The sequence below is a fragment of the Mobula hypostoma genome, chromosome 27, assembly GCF_963921235.1.
Source record: "Mobula hypostoma chromosome 27, sMobHyp1.1, whole genome shotgun sequence".
Classification (NCBI taxonomy): domain Eukaryota; kingdom Metazoa; phylum Chordata; class Chondrichthyes; order Myliobatiformes; family Myliobatidae; genus Mobula; species Mobula hypostoma.
Genome location: NC_086123.1, coordinates 30,863,345 through 30,886,131, shown reverse-complemented (window position 1 = coordinate 30,886,131; position 22,787 = coordinate 30,863,345). Strand labels below are relative to the sequence as shown.

The window sequence follows — 22,787 nt, the reverse complement described above, 5'->3', positions numbered from 1 at the left end:
CTCCCCCTGCCTTCCCTCCATACCCTCTGATCCCCGTGGCCACAAGGGCCATATCTAACTCCCTCTTAAATATAGCCAATGAACTGGCCTCAACTGTTTCCTGTGGCAGAGAATTCCACAGATTCACCACTCTCTGTGTGAAGAAGTTTTTCCTCATCTCGGTCCTAAAAGGCTTCCCCTTTATCCTCAAACTGTGACCCCTCGTTCTGGACTTCCGCAACATCGGGAACAATCTTCCTGCATCTAGCCTGTCCAATCCCTTTAGGATTTTATACGTTTCAATCAGATCCCCCCTCAATCTTCTAAATTCCAACGAGTACAAGCCCAGTTCATCCAGTCTTTCTTCATATGAAAGTCCTGCCATCCCAGGAATCAATCTGGTGAACCTTCTTTGTACTCCCTCTATGGCAAGGATGTCTTTCCTCAGATTAGGGGACCAAAACTGCACACAATACTCCAGGTGTGGTCTCACCAAGGCCTTGTACAACTGCAGTAATACCTCCCTGCTCCTGTACTGGAATCCTCTCGCTATAAATGCCAGCATACCATTCGCCTTTTTCACCGCCTGCTGTACCTGCATGCCCACTTTCAATGACTGGTGTATAATGACACCCAGGTCTCGTTGCACCTCCCCTTTTCCTAATCGGCCACCATTCAGATAATAATCTGTTTTCCTGTTTTTGCCACCAGAGAGGATAACTTCACATTTATCCACATTAAATTGCATCTGCCATGAATTTGCCCACTCACCCAACCTATCCAAGTCACTCTGCATCCTCTTAGCATCCTCCTCACAGCTAACACTGCCACCCAGCTTCGTGTCATCCGCAAACTTGGAGATGCTGCATTTAATTCCCTCATCCAAGTCATTAATATATATTGTAAACAACTGGGGTCCCAGCACTGAGCCTTGCGGTACCCCACTAGTCACAGCCTGCCATTCTGAAAAGGTCCCATTTATTCCCACTCTCTGCTTTCTGTCTGCTAACCAATTCTCTATCCACATCAATACCTTACCCCCAATACCATGTGCTTTAAGTTTGCACACTAATCTCCTGTGTGGGACCTTGTCAAAAGCCTTTTGAAAATCCAAATATACCACATCCACTGGTTCTCCCCTATCCACTCTACTAGTTACATCCTCAAAAAATTCCATGAGATTCGTCAGACATGATTTTCCTTTCACAAATCCATGCTGACTTTGTCCGATCATTTCACCGCTTTCCAAATGTGCTGTTAATCACATCTTTGATAACTGACTCCAGCAGTTTCCCCACCACCGACGTTAGGCTAACCGGTCTATAATTCCCCGGTTTCTCTCTCCCTCCTTTTTTAAAAAGTGGGGTTACATTCACCTTCCAATCCTCAGGAACTAGTCCAGAATCTAATGAGTTTTGAAAAATTATCACTAATGCATCCACTATTTCTTGGGCTACTTCCTTAAGCACTCTGGGATGCAGACCATCTGGCCCTGGGGATTTATCTGCCTTCAATCCCTTCAATTTACCTAACACCACTTCCCTACTAACATGTATTTCGCTCAGTTCCTCCATCTCACTGGACCCTCTGTCCCCTACTACTTCTGGAAGATTATTTATGTCCTCCTTAGTGAAGACAGAACCAAAGTAATTATTCAATTGGTCTGCCATGTTCTTGCTCCCCATAATCAATTCACCTGTTTCTGTCTGTAGGGGACCTACATTTGTCTTTACCAGTCTTTTCCTTTTTACATATCTATAAAAGCTTTTACAGTCAGTTTTTATGTTCCCTGCCAGTTTTCTCTCATAATCTTTTTTCCCCTTTCTAATTAAGCCCCTTGTCCTCCTCTGCCGAACTCTGAATTTCTCCCAGTCCTCAGGTGAGCCACTTTTTCTGGCTAATTTGTATGCTTCTTCTTTGGAATTGATACTATCCCTAATTTCTCTTGTCAGGCATGGGTGCACTACCTTCCTTGATTTATTCTTTTGCCAAACTGGGATGAACAATTGTTGTAGTTCATCCATGCAACCTTTAAATGCTTTCCATTGCATATCCACCGTCAATCCTTTAAGTGTCATTTGCCAGTCTATCTTAGCTAATTCACGTCTCATACCTTCAAAGTTACCCCTCTTTAAGTTCAGAACCTTTGTTTCTGCATTAACTATGTCACTCTCCATCTTAATGAAGAATTCCACCATATTATGGTCACTCTTACCCAAGGGGCCTCTCATGACAAGATTGCTAATTAACCCTTCCTCATTGCTCAAAACCCAGTCTAGAATAGCCTGCTCTCTAGTTGGTTCCTCGACATATTGGTTCAAAAAACCATCCCGCATACATTCCAAGAAATCCTCTTCCTCAGCACCTTTACCAATTTGGTTCACCCAATCTACATGTAGATTGAAGTCACCCATTATAACTGCTGTTCCTTTATTGCACACATTTCTAATTTCCTGTTTAATACTATCTCCGACCTCACTACTACTGTTAGGTGGCCTGTACACAACTCCCACCAGCGTTTTCTGCCCCTTAGTGTTACGCAGCTCTACCCATATCGATTCCACATCTTCCTGGCTTATGTCCTTCCTTTCTATTGTGTTAATCTCCTCTTTAACCAGCAACGCCACCCCACCTCCTTTTCTTTCATGTCTATCCCTCCTGAATATTGAATATCCCTGAACGTTGAGCTCCCATCCTTGGTCACCCTGGAGCCATGTCTCTGTGATCCCAACTATATCATAATCATTAATAACAATCTGCACTTTCAATTCATCCACCTTATTACGAATGCTCCTTGCATTGACACACAAAGCCTTCAGGTGCTCTTTTACAACTCTCTTAGCCCTTATACAATTATGTTGAAAAGTGGCCTTTTTTAATGCTGAAGGTAGCAATGAGAACAAGGCATGACCTGGTTGACGGGGGTCCTTAATGATAGTTGCCTCCTTTTTGAGGTGTTGCTCCTTGAAGGTGTCCTGGATGCTGGGGAGGCGAGTGCCCACGATGGAGATGACTGCGTTTACAACTCTCAGCAGCTTACTTTGATCCATACGAGGTGGCGATACAGCCAGTTAGAATACCCTTCACGGCAATTCAGGTTATGGTTTTGTGATACAGAATCACACAGTGAAGAACACCAAAAAGGCCATTCAGCCCTGCAGAGTTTTGCTAGTATTTATCTTTCTGAGGTTCATGCCTCTCTCTTCTGTTTATCCTACAGCCATAACCTTTAATTCCAGAATCTTTCACATTTTTCTCTCATTTCCTAATAAATAGGGTGATGCTGAATGCCTTGCCTATCACCTGTGTTAGCAGATTCCTCATTCTAATCACTTTTGGATTTAAAAAAAATCTCTCTCAAATTCCTTACTGACATTACATTTAAGGCCCTTGTTTCTTTTAATTATTCAAAAATTGAAACACCTTTAAGTCTATCCTATTAAACTATTTTAAATTCTTAAAGACATGTATCAGGTTACACCCCAGACTATCTCATTCCTTTAAAAAAGCTTCAGTCTGTTCAATATAAACACAAGAGATTCTGCAGATGCTGGAAATCCAAAGTAACATTCAAAATGCTGGAGGAACTCAGCAGGTCAGGCAGCACCTATGGAAATGAATAGACAGTCGATGTTTTGGGACAAACCCTTCTTCCGGACTGGAAGGGAAGGGGGAAGGTAACAGAATAAAAAGGTTGGGGAAGGGAAGGAGGCTAGCTGGAAGGTGATAGGTGAAGTTAGGTGGGTGGGAAAGGTCAAAGGCTAGAGAAGAAAGAATCTGGTAGGAGAGGAGAGTGGACCGTAGGAGAAAGGGAAGGAGGAGGGGACCCAGGGGAAGTAAAGAGTGGTGAGAAGAAGTGAAAGGTCAGAGTGGAAAATAGAGGGGGGGGGTGGGAATTTGTTTGCTGGAAGGAGAAATCGATACTCATGCCATCAGGTTGGGGGGTACCCAGATGAAAAGTGTTTGCTCCTCCAGCTTGAGGGTGGCCTCATCTTGGCACAAGAGGAGGCCATAGATCGACACATCAGAACAGAAATGGGAATCGAAATTAAACTATTTGGTCCCGCTTGCAGTGGATGGTGCCGAGGTGCTTGACGAACTGGCCCCCCCACCCCAATTTACAATGGGTCTTACCAATGTAGTGGAGGTCACATCAGGAACACCGGTCACAATAGACGACCCAGGCATATTCACAGGTGAAGTGCTGCCTCACCTGGAAGGACTGTTTGAGTCCGTGAACGGAGGTGAGGGAGAAAGTGCAGCACTTAGGCCACGTGCAGGGATCAGTACCTGGAGGGAGTTTAGTGGGAGGGTAGAATAGACAAGGGAATCAGAGAGAGAGCGATCCTTGCAGAAAGCGGAGGTGAAGACATGTTCAGTGATAGGATCCCTATGGAGATGGCAGAAGTTGCGGAGGTTAATGTGTTGGATGCAGAGGCTGACAGGGTGGTAGGTAAGGACAAGGGGGACTCTATCATTATCACGGCTGCGGGAAAATGGGGTGAGCGTAGATGTACGGGAAATGGAGGAAATGTGGATGAGGGCAGCATTAATAGTAGAGGGAGGGAAACTCCATTCGTTAAGGAAGGAGGACATCTCTGATGTCCCCCTTCTTCAAAGAACAGGCTTCCCTCCCTCTACCATCTCTGACGTCCAACGATGGAAAGACGCATCCTGGGAAGAGATGCAGTGGAGGCAAAGAAACTGAGAAAGGGAGATAGCACTTGTACAAGAGACGGTGTGAAGTGGTAACCATGGGAATCAGTAGGTTTATAAAAGTTGTCAGTAAACAGTTTGTCTCCAGAGATGGAGACAGGGAGATCAAAAAGGAGGAGTGAGGTGTCAGATTTGGACCAAGTGAATTTAAGGGCAGGGTGGAAATTGAAAGCAAAGCTGATAAAATTGACAAGCTCAGCATGGGTGCCTGAATCAGCACTAATGCATCGTCAATATACAAGTGGGGAAGGCTTCAGACATAGACTGTTCTACTTAACTGACGAAGAGGAAGGCATAGCTGGGACCCAAGTGAGTGCCTGTGGCTACCCCTCAGGTGTGGAGAAAGCGGGAGGAGCTGAAAGAAAAATTGTTTAGGGTGAGGACCAGTTCTGCCAGATGGAGGACGACAGGGTTGGGTGGAGATTAGTTGGTTCTTTTGTCAAGAAAGAAGCGGAGGGGTTTGAGGCTTTCCTGATGGGACATTGAAGTATATAGGAATTGAACAGGCAGGGTGATGATGAGGCAGTCGGGGCCGGGAAATTGAAAGTTACTGAGGAGATCGAGGGCATGAGAAGTGATGTCAGTGGGAAGGGGACTGAACCAAGGGAGACAGAATGGAATCGAGATATGAGGACACGAGTTCAGTGGGGCAGGAGCAGGCAGAGACAATAGGCCTACCTGGACAGCCTGGTTTGTGGATCTTGGGTGGGGTGGAAGCGAGCAGTGTGGGGTAAGGGAACCATGTATTTGGTGGGAGTTCTCCAGAGTAAACAGAATTATAAGTAGAATTTAGAGTTTTCATAGCCAACATCATCCTTGTAAACAACAGGAATTCTGCAGATGCTGGAAATTCAAGCAACACACATAAAAGTCGCTGGTGAACGCAGCAGGCCAGGCAGCATCTCTAGGAAGAGGTACAGTTGACGTTTCAGGCCGAGACCCTTCATCAGGACTAACTGAAGGAAGAGTGAGTAAGGGATTTGAAAGTGGGAGGGGGAGGGGGAGATCCAAAATGATAGGAGAAGACAGGAGGGAGAGGGATGGAGCCAAGAGCTGGACAGGTGATAGGCCTTGTAAATCTTTGTAATCCTTGTAAATCTTATTTTGCACATTCTTCATTGTCTGTATGAAACCCAGAAAAATATATTTTACTAAATGTTACCTATACTTCAATAATATAGTCAACTAAAGTAAACCTCCTTTTCTTCTTTGGTTCTTTTTCTCTGTAAATTGAGCTTTTGTATTATTTGACTTTTTTTTTAAGCCTAATTAACGTGCTGCTCAACCTTAAGTAATTTGCTAATATACATCTCAAGATCTGTGTTCACCTGCACCCAAATTAGACCATTAAACAGTGCTTACAATGAAGTGCAATTATCTGAGGTATTTCAAAGAAGTGTATGCCAGGAAGTTTAATATTATGTGTCTCCCAACATGCCATTGTAACTATGGAAACCACCCAGTAATGAGATATGTGTATCTTCTTCGTATCGTCTAGCAGAATGACATTGAGCAGGACATTAACTGATTTAAACATTAGGTCATTTCACTCATTTGAAAATCAAACTGGTGTGTGGAATTCTTATTAAATTGATATGTAATTGGTCTTAATAATTGAAGCATTAATTGAAAAATGTTCCAATTGCTGCCATTTTGCCCTATATGATTACCACAAGAGAGCCTTAATATCTGTGCAAATGGAAATTGTACCTGATTCTTAAATATTTAATGGCATAAAAATCAAATTATCCTGATCACAGTATACAAAAGCATTATAGGAAATTGTTTGTTAGCTAACGTAGTAGCCATCGGCCCAGTTATATAAAAAAAGGGATAACATCCTTATAAAACAGCAAACAAATTTCCTCTGTAAACTTATACATTTTATCAAACCTTTGGCTATGATAAAACTCACAATTTTGTGCTGAACCCTCTACTTGCCTATAGTCCATTTCCCTCCGTTCTCGGCATGTTCATATGCTTGTCCAAGAGACCTGTTGAATCTATCTCTACTACCATCCCCGACCCTCCGAGAGGACCACGACTTTGTCATAGGGTTTGGAGGCTTGCGTGCCTCAGTGACCCAGAGGGCTCTGTTGCCTGGAGTCAGGACTTTGTGTGTTGACTCTTGGGAGGGTCACCCATGCCAAACAGGTCAAAGGGTAGAGGCCAGTCTAAGAGTGGTCCACCAGTCCACCAAGCTGGGAGATTCAGCTCAAGGCTAAGAACCCTGACTGGTAAAACAGAATTATTATGGAAGCGGCAATGAACAATCCTCCTACATCTGAGTGCGACAGTATTCCTGAGTCTCCACCCGGGACTTGCATGACCGACGGTAATGAAAACTGAGAGGAAGCTATTGACGTGATGAAAGAAGCTCCAAACACTACCAGAGATGGAGGACCTTCAATGCTGCCCCAGATGGCAGCGGTGCAGTGGGCAGCAAGTACCATCCCTGGCAGTGCACTTCAGACTCCTTTCCTGTAAAAAATACGAGTTTTCTATTAAAAAAAAACTTGCCTCACACATTCCTTTGAAATCCTCCCCTTTCACCATAAATGCATGGCCTGTAGTATCGGATGTTTGAACCCTGGGAGGAAGATATGGGCTGTCTACTCCACCTATGCCATCTGAGAAAGCAGGCCTAGTTTGCCCAGTCTCTCTTTATAAGACAAGTCCACTAATCCAGACAACATTGAGGTAAATATTTTCCAAATCGTCCCCATAACCTCCACAGATTTCCTGTAATGGGGCGATTGAGATTGAATACAATACTCTCAAGTATGGTGTAACAGTGTTTTACAAAGCTGCAACATAATCTCCTGACCCTTGACTAACAATGGCAGGCCTGCCATTTCCATTTTTATCATTTCATCAACCTGTGCAGCCACCTGCAAAGAAGCTATGGGCATGGACCCCAAGATCCTTTTGTACTTAAACACTGTTAAGGATCCTGCGTTATTTGTGTGCTTTCCCTCTACATTTGATTGCCCAAAGTGCAACACCCCACATTTGCCTGGATTCAAAGATTCAAAGTACAGTTACTATCAAATTATGTATACAGAATACACCTCTGAGATTCATCGTTCCACAGGCAGCCACAAAGCACAAACACTGAAAACGCAGACAAAAGAACAAATTGAGCCAACGGCAAAAAGGAAATGAACTACATGGAGCATACCAAACGTCAAACCAGGATGTCACCTGCCATTTCTGCATCCACATGTGGAACTGATGTCTATCCTGCTGTGTATCATTCACACTGTCCAGAATGCCACCAGTCCTTAGGTCTGATTAGCCTTCCCATCCACATTTTCATCCAGATCATAAACAGCAGAAGCCCTTGTATGGGTTCATGTGGACACCACTAGTCACAGACCTAGAAGCCAGAAAATAAAATGCAATGCACTGATTCTGCTGAGCAGTCACGAAAAGGAGCTGTGTTGGAAATGTCCCTCAGAAACAGTGATTCAACACAATCCATTGGCAACGTTTATCTTTTATTTGATTGGCAATTTTAATCCAGCCATCTCTCTCCTATTCTCTATTCCTTTGTTCTACGTTTCCCTAACAACCACTTAATGTGTTTCTTTAATGTGGTTATCATCCCTGTTTCAGAATCAGAATCAGGACCTGGTTTAATGTCATTGGCATATGCCATGAAATTTGTTGTTATGTGACAGCAATACAATGCAATACATAATAATTAAAACTGTGGATTACAGTACCATTTTCTATTCTTGTTTCCCTCTCATGCTTTCTCTTATTACCTGTGCATCACCTCCCTCCATCCCCTTCCCTTTCTTCCATGGTCTTCTGTCCTCTCCTATCAGATTCCCCCTGCTCCAGCTATTTATCTCTTCCACATATCAACTTCCAGCTTTTTAATTCACCCCTCCCCCTCCCAGTTTCATCTATCACCTGCCACCTTGTACTTCTACCTCACCCCCCCCCACCTTCTTATTCCGTCCTCTTCCCCCTTCCTTTCCAGGGTCTCGGTTGGAAACGTCAGCTGTCTATTCCCATTCATGCTGACCTGCTGAGCTCCTCCAGCACATTGTGTGTATTGCTCTAGATTTCCAGCATCTGTAGTACCTCTTTATAAATAAAGAAAGTTAAATTAAATAACTAGTACAAAAGTAGTGAGGTAGTGTTCATGGGTTCAATGTCTATTCAGAAATCTGATGGCAGAGGGGAAGAAGCTGTTCCTGAATTGTTGAGTGTGTGCCTTCAGGCTTCTGTACCTCCTTCCTGATGGTAACAATGAGAAAAGGGCATGCCCTGGGTGATGGGGGTCCTTAATGATGGACGCTGCCTTTTTGAGGCATCGCTCCTTGAAGATGGTCCTGGATACTATGGAAGCTAGTGCCCATGATGGAGCTCACTGAGTTTACAGCTTTCTGCAGCTTATTTTCATTCTGTGCAATATCACCCCCGCCCTCCAACCGCCCCACCCACGCCAGACGGTGCTGCTGCCAGTTTGAATGCTCTCCATGGTACATCTGTAGTAATTTGTGGGTGTCAGTCAGTAAAGGAGTGATTTCTGTGCAGTCGCCGGCCTATTTACAGCCAGTCATGAAGGGAAGGAAAAAGAAAATTGAAAGGCTGTGCCAATTTTCCAATGTTAAACTGCATGTTTGAAATATCCAACATTTTTAAAAATCTAAATTGGCTTAGTTGGAGAAGCTGGAGAGTGGCAGTAGATGACTGTCTCTCTGACTGGAGGTCTTTGACTAGTGTTGTGCTGCAGGGATTAATGCATTGTTGTTTATCATCTATATAAATTATTTAGATGATTATGTGGTAAACTGGTGATAATATGGCATGAGAAATTCTGCAGGTGCTGGAAATTCAAAGCAACACATACACGAAATGCTGGAGGTGCACAGCAGGTCAGGCAGCATCCATGAAAATAAATAAACAGTCGACGTTTTGGGCTGAGACCCTTCATCAGAACTCTTGACAACATGGTAAATTTGCGGATAAATCTGGGGGCAAATTGGACTATCAAAGCCTGCAGCATGAACTCAACCAGCTCGGAAAATGGTCTGAAAACTGGCCGCTGGAATTTAATGCAGACAAGTGTGAGGGTGCCCTCAGACATAGGAACCTGATCCATAATCCTGTGCAAATGACATCACTGGATAGGGCTATAAAGAGCTTTTAGCACGTTGGCTTTCATAAATCAGGGCACTGATTACGGGAGATGGGATATCATGTTGAAGTTGTGCAAGACATTGGTGAGGCCTAATTTAGAGTATTGTGTGCAGTTCTGTTCACCTACCTGCAGGAAAGATATTAACAAATTTGAAAGAGTGCAAAGTAAATGTACAAGGACGTTGCTGGAACTGAGTTATAGGGAAAGGTTGAATAGATTAGGATTTATTCCCTAGAGTGCAGGAGAATGAGGGGAGAGCTTAAAGAGATACAAAACATCATTTGGGTATAGACAGGGTAAATTCATGCAGGCTTTTTCCCCTGAAGTTGGATGAGACTGGAACTGGAGGTCATAGGTTTAGGGTGAAAGATGAATTCTTTAAGGGAAATCTGAAAGGAAGCTCCTTCACTCAGTTGGTAGAGTGAGTGTGAAAAAAGCTGTAAGCGGATGTGGTTCAATTGTAAAAGTTAAGAGAAGTTTGGATAGGTACATAGATGGGAGGAGGGGTTTGGAGGGATAAGATTGGCTTTTGGGTAGATGGAACTAGCCGCGGGGCTCCAAACCTGACATCCATGAACCCCTCGGTGAATGCTATAAAAATGGCTGAACTAGACAGAAAATCAGGTTGGTATGAACTAGGTGGAGCAAAGGTCCTTTTTATCTATGATCTAGTTCTCTGTGAATCTAAATATTGAGAATTCCCATGAAAAGAAGAGTTTTCTGATGCATCGAGGTTAAATGTCATCATTGTGAACCCCAACTTGAGTTTTGACTTGACGGTTGAATGCCAGCTTTAATTCCTGATCTTGCCCGCAAGCCATTTCCAAGTTGGAAGGTAACCACTGTAGAGGTATCGACAGGGTGAGTCTTATCTTGGTATCTTTGTTGGCTTTCAAATAAAATGAAGGAGAAGGAGATTTGGAAAAATGCTTTGCTTCTGTTACATAGTGATTTTAAAAATATTTTCCTCTGTGTTAGGCCAATTTCAAAGTGCTGACTTTCACTCTAAAATGTTTTCAACTTCTAAGGGTCTTTTATTAATGCACTGGTGGTTCCTTCCAACATTTCCATTTTGTTAGGAGGATGTGGAGGAAAAATGTTTTTAAATGTTTTTATTGTGAAGCAACATCAGCCTAACTGCAACCGACAATGTCCTAAAGTACAATGTTTCTTTTTTCTTTTCTTTCTTATAACAACATAATGAAAATCAAATGAATGTATGTATAGTAAACAAGCAAAAAGCAAAGGAAACCCTACCACCCCATCTCCATTCCCCTTCCCAGCCCTCCCCTCCCCTCACCCCTCCTGTATGTGCTGTTTAGGTCCTACCACCCCCCACACTTAGTTCAGCTGTCGGTCTCTTCTAAATACAACAGTAATGGTTGCCAGGTTTTTTCAAGTTCCTTGAGTCTGTCCTTGATAACGTATCTTATCCTCTCTAGATGCAGAGTATCCATTAATACAATCAGCCATTGTCTGAGTGATGGAGTTTCTTCCTTTTTCCAGAACATCAGTATGAGTTTCTTTCCATTAAGTACGCCATAGGTCAGGAGTTGTGGCTGGGTAACCTGGAATTTATTTGACCTCGCAGAAGTTCCAAGAGTTATTAAAATGGGGTCTGGTATTGTCTGAACCTTTAGTACCTTCGATAGGACCTCAAATATTTGCATCCAATACTCTTGTATCCTGGGACATAAAGCATAACTATGTAACAAATTTGCCTCTGAAGACTTGCATTTCTCACCCATTGGGGACACCTCTGGGAATATTTTATGAATCCTTACTTTTGAGTAATGTAGTCTATGTAGGATTTTAAATTGTATTAAACAATGCCTGGCATTGATGGAACAGGAGTTAACATACTCCAAAGCCTCATTCCACATAACCTCCTCTATCTCTGTATCCAAATCCTTTTCCCACTCTTTTTTAATATTATCCATTGTTGTATAGCAATTGTTTTGTATGGCATCATACAGATAGGCGATCATGTGTTCTGTCCCTAAACATGATCTTAAATGACTATCTAATTTATCAGGTTCTGCCGTCTCAAAACCAGAAAGATGTGATCTTATATAGTGTCTTAGCTGGAGATATCTTAAAAAATGATGCTTTTGCAATCCGAATTTGTCCTGGAGCTGCCGAAACAACGCAAAAATCCCTTGTATGTATAAGTCTCCAACGCTGTGTATCCCTAATTCTCGCCATGCATCAAAGGCCCCATCTATACTTGAGGGGATGAAAGAGGGGTTCGCTGATATAGGTACAAGAAAAGATAGGGTTGTGAGTTTCAAATGCTTCCCCATTCGTCTCCACGTCTCTATGGTGCTATGGATAATGGGATTGCCTCTATAACAGGCTTTATTTAACCAAATGGGGGACATAATGATTTCCCCTATGGAATATGGTAGGCAATCCTCACGCTCCATCTCCAACCATCTGGGAAGTACAACCGTATCATCTATCCAGTATGCTATATGGCTAACGTTAGCAGCCCCGTAATAAAAAATAAAGTTCGGTAGTGCCAGCCCCCGACTAGTCTTATTCTTGCAGGGATGTTTTCTCCTAATTCGATGGGCTTTATAATTCCATATAAAAGGTAGAATTATCAAATCTAATCCTTTAAAAATGGTTTTGGTAAGATAGAGGGGCAGGTTCTGAAATAAATAGAGCAGTTAGCAGTTGGGGAAGAAAGATCATCTTGACTGCATTTACTCTACCCACTAAAGAAACTGGGAGTGTCTTCCAAAATTCTATTTTCTTTTTAATCTTTTCAATTAGAGGGGTAAAATTTTCTTCAAATACTTTTTGGTTATTGCAATTCCAAGGTAAGTAAACTTCTCAAGGGTTATTTTGAATGGAAATTGTTTAAGCCCCTCCTGTTCTTCTACTCGGACCGGGAAGAATTCACTTTTCCCCCAATTAATCTTATACTCCGAGAAAGTGCCAAATAAATTGACTACTTCCAGCAAAACTGGAATAGTAATATATGGTTTCATTACAAACAACAAAACATCGTCCGAATGAAGGAAATTTTGTTGATAGTATATTCTGTATTATACCCACAGATTTCGGGGTGAGAACGTATAGTCTCCGCCAGTGGTTCCAGGCCCAACGCAAACAATAAGGGACTTAATGCACAGCCCTGTCTTGTGCCCCTGTGCAAACTGAATGGTTCTGAGAGGGTCTGATTAGTTAGTATTTTAGCACTAGGGTTACTGTACAGTAGCTTAATCCAAGTTATAAATTTGTCTCCCATTCCAAATTTTTTGAAAACTTCATAGAGGTATTGCCATTCCACTTGGTCAAATGCTTTCTCAGTATCTAAACTTAATATTGTATGGTCTTCCTTAGGATGTCTTGGGGAATGCATTATATTAAGAAGGCGCCTGATGTTATGGAAAGAATTCTTTTTAAGGAATACCCTGTTTGATCTGAGTGCACCAATTTATTTACCTGTTGACTGAGTCTCCTTGCCAGCGTTTTAGCCAAAATTTTCTGATCTGAATTTAGCAGTGAAATCGGCCTATAAGATCCTACCTCCTCTGGGTCTTTGTCCTTCTTCGGAATAAGCGTGATAATGGCCTTGTTCAGGGTTTGGGGTAACCTGCCAGTTTCAAACGACTTTCTATACGTCCTTACCATATAAAGTGCTAATAAGTCACTAAACTTCTTATAAAACTCATTACCTATTCCATCCGAGCCTGGACTCTTGCCATTTTTCAGGGATCTTATTGTTCTTACTATTTCGTCATTTGTAATCTCTGCTTCCAAAGCCTGACACTCCGTCAGATTGAGTGAAGGTAACCTACAGGTATCCAGAAATGTATGCACGCTCCTCGTCAGGACATTAGATCGAGATGCATGCAATTTTTCATAATACTGACGGAATCTTTGATTAATGTTTTTGTGTGACATCAACGGAGCGCCCGAGTCTGATTTGATGTTATGAATGGCCCGATCACTTTCCAATTTGCGTAGCTGTCTTGCCAGCAATTTGTGCAGTCTATTACCAAATTCAACGAAATTCTGTTTCGTAAACATAAAGGCTCGGCACATCCCTTCTAAGAGTATTTGGTTAAGTTTGTATTTTAATGCTGAAATTCTGTTGTATTTTTCCGCGGGTGGTTGTCGCGCATTCCCTGTGTCTAGTTTACGTGTTTGTTCTTCTAGTTCTATTTGTTCTGTTCTACTACGTTTCTTTAGGGAAGACTGAAAAGAAATGACACATCCTCTAACATAAGCTTTAAATGTTTCCCATAGTAGTCCTGGGGGTGTTTCACTATCATCATTTGTATGAGGAGGAAAAGTGGAATTAGTAGACCGATGCACGGCAAGGATGACAGAGAGAGGCACAAAGAAGGAGGCAAGACTGACAAAATTATAACCTTCCATTATATTGCAGAGGCCTGGCCATAGCAAGAGCTAGAATCAACTGCTGAAGCTACCTGTAGTAGTCTGTTAGCTCACCTTTCCACTTTTCCTTTAGTCTGTACAGATTGTAACAAATGTACTAACAAACAGTACTAACTAATATCTGTTTGTTCTTTCTTATTGTGGTTTGGCATGATTTTTCAGTTTTCTTTGTGCGAGTAGGGGGGTTGTGCAATTTTTTTTGTGTAGGGGTGTTGATCATGTTGTGGGTCGTTCAATTTTTTCTCACATGGGGATGTTTTGCTCATGTTGCCATTTGCAAGATTTGTTTTTTTTTCGTGTGGGGGAGGGTTGATGTTTTCTTTTGAGCAACTTCCGTGGTTTTCTTTGTTCTGTGGTTATCTGGAGAAGTTGAATCTCAGAGCTGTATGCTACATACATACTTTGATAATAAATGAACCTTTAATACAGACTGTGACAAACTTACTAACTAACGAACAGAACTAACTAATGTCTGAGGTATTCTGAAAGTAGTTATTGGGGAAGTTTCAATTGACTACCCATCCAGATATCACTTGAAAAACAAATTAATTGTACCCAATAGTCTAGCATGATCTTGTGCATATAATTTGCCTATCCAATCAACTTTTTGGGTACTCAGTCATTCCACTGAAAATTGGCAGAAAGTTGTTTAAAGAAATCAATGCATCTGTGAGACTACAACTGCAATTGAGAGATAACTAAATTTTCCAGGCAGTGAAAGGTATGACTGACGTTGCTTACAGAGACCTGCAGAGACTTTTTGCCAAAATATATACCGTTGCAAGTATTACTCTGTGGACCTTTAATAAATTCAATGTTATTTGCAATCATGAATACAGGAAACTTTGTCACATGGTGTGAGCAGAATTATCTGCAGCTTAATGTGAAAAAGACTAAGGAGCTGGTGGTAGACCTGAGGAGAGCTAAGGTACCAGTGACCCCTGTTTCCATCCAGGGGGTCAGTGTGGACATGGTGGAGGATTACAAATACCTGGGGATACGAATTGACTATCATCTGGACTGGTCAAAGAACACTGAGGCTGTCTTCAAGAAGGGTCAGAGCCGTCTCTATTTCCTGAAGAGACTGAGGTCCTTTAACATCTGCCGGACGATGCTGAGGATGTTCTAAGAGTCTGTGGTGGCCAGTGCTATCATGTTTGCTGTTGTGTGCTGGGGCAGCAGGCTGAGGGTAGCAGACAACAACAGAATCAACAAACTCATTCGTAAGGCCAGTGATGTTGTGGGGATGGAACTGGACTCTCTGACGGTGGTGTCTGAAAAGAGGATGCTGTCTAAGTTGCATGCCATCTTGGTCAATGTCTCCCATCCACTACATAATGTACTGGGTGGGCACAGGAGTACATTCAGCCAGAGACTCATTCCACCGAGATGCAGCACAGAGCGTCATAGGAAGTCATTCCTGCCTGTGGCCATCAAACTTTACAACTCCTCCCTGGAGGGTCAGACACCCTGAGCCAATAGGCTGGTCCTGGACTTATTTCATAATTTACTGGCATAATTTACATATTACTATTTAACTATTTATGGTTCTATTACTATTTATTATCTATGGTGCAACTGTAATGAAAACCAATTTCCCCCGGGATCAATAAAGTATGACTATGACTATGACTATTTCAGATATACTGTGTATTCTATCTACTGTGTGTGTATGCACAATATCAGTTCATTCTAATTATTTCAGCTCTTAAAATATTCGGATAATCTATTTGGATGCTTTTAAAAACTGAAAGCAATACAGAGAAAAGCATGCTATGTTGCACTTGAAACGTACATCCAAAGAAACCGGGTCCTTCTCTAGCCTTGATTTGCATATCTAAATTAAATAGATTAAGAATCAAGAAATGCAAAACTCGTGTAAATAGGAATGAAGATGTTTTGCTGCTCACTGGGGTCAGAAGAGTGGCAAAACCTGGTACAAGTGCAAGGAAGGTAGACAGAGGACAGACACACACAATTAGCCTTTCTGCGGGATTCCGTAAAGGTTAATTTGCTGCTTGAGTCGATGGTGAGGAAGGCAAATACAATGTTAGCACTCATTTCAAGAGGACGAGAATATAAAAGCAAGGATGTAATTTTGAGGCTTTATAAAACACTGGTGAGGCCTCACTTGGAGTATTGTGAGCCCTTTTTGACCCTTATCTAAGATATTGGAGGGGGTTCAAAGGATGATCATGAAAACGATTCCAGGATTGAAAGGTTTGTCATATGGAGGGCATTTGATGGCTCAGGGCCTGTACTCACTGGAATTCAGAAGAATGAGGGGGTGACCTCATTGAAACCTATCGGATGCTGAAGGACCGCGATAGGGCAGATGTGGAGAGGAGGTTTCCTGTGGTGGGGAAGTCTAGGACCAGAGGGCAGAGTTGAGGGGCATCCTTTTAGAATGGAGATGAGGGGGAATTTCTTTAGCCAGAGATTGGTGAATCTGTGGAATTAGTTGCCACAGGTGGTTGTAGAGGCCAAGTCACTGGGTATATTTAAGGAAGGGGTGATAGGTTCTTCATTATTCAGGGCACGAAGGGATACAGAGAGAAGGCAGATTGGGACTGAGAGGGAAAGTGAATCTGTCATGATAAAATGGCAGAGCAGAACCAATGGGCCAAGTAGTTTAATTCTACTCCTATATCCTATGGTTTTATGCTTGGTGAGAACAAAGTTGGTGCAGAAACAAAGAAAACCAAGGTCTCTTTTCAATGTTGTTGGACCAATAGTACTTGGTATTAGGATAATCCGTAGTCATTGAGTCATAAAACACAACAATATTACTATTCAGCTGAGAAATTAAAACCCTTTTCCTGGAAGAATAAAGAATTAACTTGCAAAAAAAAAACTGCTTGATTTAATACTCAGATTAATAATTGTTTCTGATTTATACAGGTATGTTTTCATCATCCAGAAATCATACCAAGATAAAGAGAATGCTCCTCAAAGTTCAGTCATCACCAAGGTCAAAGGGATAGCAATCACAAATTCCTCTTTTGAAGGTGATGTTTGGGATGTGGCAGACTACATTAATCCACCAGAGGTAGGTGTACTTTCTGCTTCCCTCTCTCACTTCATCTCCTTATCTGCTCATCACCTCTGGTGCTCCTCCCCCCTCCCTTTTTTCCATGGTCTTCTACCCTATTCCTTCTCCAGCCCTGTATCTCTTCCACCAATCCACTTCCCAGCTCTTCACTTTACCTCTCCCCTTCTCCCGCTCACACCTATCAGTTGCCACCTTCTCCTTCTTCCTCCCCTCTCCCTGCCTCCTTACTCTGACTTCTCGTCTTTCTTTCCAGTCCTGAAGAAGGGTCTCGGCCCAAAACGTCGACTGTTTCCTCTTTTCCATAGATGGTGCCTGGCCTGCTGAGTTCCCCCAACACTTTGCATGTGTTACTTTGTGTGTGCTGCTTTCTGTTCAAGGCAGGTCGTGGAGCTTCTCAGTTGCTGGAATGGGGATCATGGTGCTTTCTCTGCCCTAGTGAAACCTAGTCATTGTTGGAAGAAACTGGATCACCCAGCATTCATGTTTTCAGATCTTGTGTGACGCCAAGTTGATTTTATCTGCAGTGAATTGCTAAGCGGTTGTGGCATCTGTGAAACCAGACTGGGCATAGCTGGTCAGATTTGATCTATATGCAGATGTGCATGGAATTATGTAACAAGTTGAGGACCACACTTACTAACCAAAACTGAACCTGCCACTGCATGAGAATGGTTGATAGTGAGCCACAAAAATGAAGGAGGAGCACAGTACCTTGTCGCTTTAGTGCGGCAAATGAGAGGGGAATAATTCTAACCCTACTGGCGTATTTCTGAAGATAAAATACGGTGGCATAGTGGTTAGCACAGCCCTTCACAGTGTGGGTGATCCTGGTTCAATTCTTGCCGTTGCCTGTAAGGAGTCTGAACGTTCTCCCTGTGACCGCATTGGTTTCCTCCGGGTGTTCCGGTTTCCAAGAGCCCGGTTAGTGGGTTAGTCGGTCGTTATAAATTGTCCCGTGATGAGGCCAGGATTAAATCGGGACATTGCTGGGTGGTGCACTTCAAGAGGGCCAGAAGGGCCTATTCTGCACTGTACTGCAAATAAAATAAATAAATAATATATGTGAAATTCATTATAGTGTGGTCCACCAATGCTGGGCAGCACAGAAACGTAGCATAGCATCGCAGCAGCGGTGATCACTGATTGGGGTTCGATTCTTTCTGCTGTACCTTCTCCCCGTGACTGTGGGTTTCCTCCGGGTGCTCTGGTTTCCTCCCACATTCCGAAGTTGCACGGTTAGGGCTAGTGAGTTGTGGGCTTGTTACGTTGGCACTGGGAGTAGCGGTGACATTTGTGGGCTGCCCAGCCCAATCCTCACTGATTTGATTTGACGCAAATGACGTATTTCACTGTATGTTTTGATGTACATGTGACATATAAAGATAACCTCTCTCTTTAATGATTGCGTTTTCGGCACCTCAGTGTAACATGCTGTGGCCTTGGCCTCACTAATCGCACCTTGCCACGCTGTGGGAGCTTCAATAGAGCAGGATACTTAGAGAACAGACAATCACGGTGAGGGTAGAATGGTCAAACACAACCATCATTTAGTCCTCCTTCACCAATATCCATCTCAGCCTTTTACGGAATTAGTCTTGGTTGCCACATAGAGGGGGTCTTTATTGTCTGGCAGTCTTTCCTAGGAATGGCCCACTAGTGAAGTGGCCTTTGTGGGTTCCTCATGCACATGAAGAAGTATGAACTCGAGACTTGTGCTTCATTTAACACAGAGCTCTGGAGGCCTGCTTTGTGTGAGCTTGTCATCCAGCAGCGAGGGACCCGAACTGGTGTTGGTGTTGCATTCAATTTGAAAACATGTTCCCATAACTCACATGGGTCCATTTCAATAGTGTTGATAATATCCAAGTTCACCAAAGGCTCAGAATTAACTCTACAATCATTTTCATTCCAGGGTCAAGATACTTTCAGCATTACTGTGCAGACTAAAACAACCCCTTATCAGAAAATGATCACTTGTCCTGAGGTAAGAGTGATGGTCAAGCTAAAAGTCAAAATTCACTATCAAAGTACCATATACAACCCTGGGATTCACTTTCTTGCAGGCATTTACAGGAAAATAAAGAAACACAATAGAATTTGTGAAAAGCTGTATATAAACAGGGACTGACAAACAACCAATGTGACGAAAGAGACAAATCTCGCAAATAAAAAAAATGCTGAGAACATGAGTTGAAACGGGTCCTCAAAAGTGAATCTGTGGGTTGTAGAAACCAGTTCAGGGTTGTGGTGAGTTAGGTTAACCACGCCACTTCAGGAACCGGGTGGTGGTAGGGTAATAACTGTTCCTGAATCTGGTGGTGGGGATCTAAGGCCTCGGTACTGTTACGTACCCCGTAACTGGGTTGCCAAACCAGCAGAAATGGATCACTCAGTTGGAGTCTGGATTACTAGAACTAAGAAAGTTTTATTAAAGAAACAAACAACACAGTAATCGAAAGGATAATAAATGCAATGGTTCAGCAATGATAAACACACATGTGCACAGAATTAAGATAACAGGATTAATCAAGCTCTATCGTTGTCTAGGGGTAAATGACCAGTTTCAAAGTGACACAAAGTCCAGTTCAATTTAGTTCAGTTCGCAGTAATCGTTGCCATGGCGATGGACAGTGTGGGGGGGAGGGAGAGAGAGAACGAGAACGACTGATCATTCAGAACGGCTTCCACTCACAGACCTGCGATATTGCTCACAAGCAGCTTTCCGGGCGGGTCCTTTGTGATGTCACCTGAGGTCACCAACTGTGACCCCTCCTCCGGATGCGGTCTATCCTCTGCAGTGAACCCGGCACCCAAGCAAGGGCGGACACCCACCGGGTTCCGGATGATCGTACCTTTCCACCCTGTGCGTTTGTGGCCCGGTACTTCCCACCGACTCGTGAGAGGCGCACCGCTTCCAGGGTCTCGTTACCTCGAGTGTCGTGTGTGTCCTGCCTTAGCGAACCTGTCCCTTTTTATCCCCCTGCTGGGGTATCGCCTGTCCATCACTTCAAACAGTTCAGGGTTCAAAGGGGGAGTCGCTCTAGACAGCTCTCTCTCCCGTCCCTTCATTACATATCTCCAGATTGCCCGTCCATCACTTCAAACAGTTCAGGGTTCAAAGGGGGAGCCGATCTTGACAATACCCAGACTGATGGCTCCTTCATTAACATCTCCAAATGCTGCTTCATTGTTCCTTATCTCTCCCTCCCCTGAGGACAGGTGGCAGACCACTGCTGATGCCACTGGTGTAAGCCCAGGCCAGCAAGCATCTTAATTTATGTGTATTCTCGTCACAGTACCTCCTGAGAAGAGAGCATGGCCTGGATGATGAGGGTCTGTGGGGGAAAAAAAGGAGGGTTTAAACTAATTTGGCAGGGGGATGGGAACCGGACTGATAGTGCTGAAGGTGAGGTAGTTGGTTTACAAACAGGCAATGTGCAGTGAGGAGAGGCTGATGATAGGGCAAGATTGCAGTCAGCAGGATGAGTTGTAATGTAAAAGGTGGACAAAATCGAAAACGGTGAATACAGGACTGAAGGTGTTGTATCTGAATGCGCACTGTATACAGAATAAGGAAGGTGAACTTACAGCACAGTTACAGATTGGCAGGTATGATGTTGTAGACATCACTGAATCATGACTGAAAGAAGATTATAGCAGGGAGCTTAATGTCCAAGGATACACATTATATCGAAAGGACAGGCAGGAAGGCAGAGGGGGCGTGGTTGCTCTGTTGGTGAAAATGAAATCAAATCATTAGAAAGAGGTGACATTGGGTCAGAAGATGCTGAATCATTGTGGATAGAGCTAAGGAACTGCAAGGGTGAAGAGACCCTGATGGGGTTGTATACAGACCCCCAAACAGTAGTAAAGATGTAGTCTACAATGGGAGATAGAAAATGCATGTCAAAAGGGCGGTGTTACAATAGTCATGGGGGATTTCAATATTCAGGTAGATAGGGAAAATCAGGTTGATGCTGGATTTCAAGAGGGGGAATTTCTAGAATGCCTTCAAGATGGTTTTTTTAGAGCAGCTTGTTGTTGAGTCCACTAGGGGTCCGCTATTCTGCATTGGGTGTTGTGCAATGAACCCTTAGGTGCAAGTGATCATAATATGATGAAATTCACCCTGAAATTTGAAAGAGAAAAGCTAAAGTCAGATGCATCAGTATTACGGTGGAGTAAAGGGAATTACAGAGGCTTGAGAGAGGAGTTGGCCAGAACAGATTGGAAAGAACACTGGCAGGGATGACAGCAGAGCAGCAATGGCTGAAATCTCTGGAAGCAATTTGGAAGGCATGGGATAGGTACATCCCAAGGAGGAAGAAATATTCTAAAAGCAAGATGACACAATCATGACTAACAAGACGGGTCAAAGCCAACATAAAAGCTAAAGAAAGTGTATATAATAGAACAAAAATTAGTGGGAAATTAGAGGATTAGGTAGCTTTTAAAAACCAACAGAAGGCAACTAAGATGTCATAAAGTAGGTGAAGATGGAATATCAAGTCAGGTCAAGTCACCTTTTATTGTCATTTCGACCATAACTGCTGGTACAGTACACAATAAAAACAAGACAACGTTTTTCAGGGCCATGGTGCTACATGAACAATACAAAAACTACTCTGAACTACGTAAAACAACACAAAACTACACTAGACTACAGACCTACCCAGGACTGCATGAAGTGCAGAAAACAGTGCAGGCATTACAATAAATAATAAACAAGACAATATACACAGTAGAGGGCAGTAGATATGAAAGTAGGCGAGCCAATAATATTAAAGAGGATACCAAAAGTTTCTTCAGATACATAAAGTGTAAAAGAGAGATGAGAGTGGATATCAACCCGCTGGAAAACAATGGGAGGACAGAGAAATGGTGGATGAACTGAACAAGTACCTTGCATCGGTCTTCACTATGGAAGACACTAGCAGTATGGTGGAAGTTCCAAAGTTCAAATACATTTATTATCAATGTATGTACACTTTATACAACTTTGAGATCTGTTTTTGTTACAGGCAGCTATAAAACAAGGAAACCCAATAGAACCCATTAAAAAAAGACCATCAAATACCCAATGTGCAAGGGGAAAGAAGTGCAAATATTAAAGTAAGCAAATAGCATTCAGATTTGAAGTTCACAAAAGTGAGTCTGCACCTTGATAGTTGCAAGCCACAGCCAAAGTTCAGTACAGCAGTGAGTAAACCTCGCAGACCATCGAGCTGAAGTCCAGTGCAGAGTTGAGTAAAACTCACGGAGCAGCAGCTGAACTGGTCATCCGTTGCCTCTGGCCCAGACACCCTGACCTTTTTCAATCTGACCCGGTGCTTAAATCGTTCCAAGCTCGGGCTATTCCTTGCACTCGGACTCAGGCCGTGTCACTTCGATACGCTCTCAGGCTGGTGCCCTGCCGCCTTAATTCAGCCCATTCCCAACTTTTCCAATTTGACTCGGCACTTAAATCGG

The 22,787-nt window shown here is 43.0% G+C and overlaps 1 protein-coding gene across 4 annotated transcripts in view; it reads left to right on the top strand.

The window, feature by feature from the left end:
* p2rx2 (purinergic receptor P2X, ligand-gated ion channel, 2) overlaps positions 1-22,787 on the top strand; it is a 90,626-nt gene that overhangs the window by 6,175 nt on the left and 61,664 nt on the right. For all 4 annotated transcript variants that reach the window (XR_010016259.1, XM_063034471.1, XM_063034470.1 and 1 more), the window contains exons 2-3: positions 17,168-17,315; positions 19,231-19,302. Coding sequence is in view for 3 of the 4 variants with exons in the window: in XM_063034471.1 (XP_062890541.1) it covers positions 17,168-17,315; positions 19,231-19,302 (220 nt within the window). In the remaining variant the exon portion in view is untranslated. The remainder of the gene's footprint in view (positions 1-17,167; positions 17,316-19,230; positions 19,303-22,787) is intronic.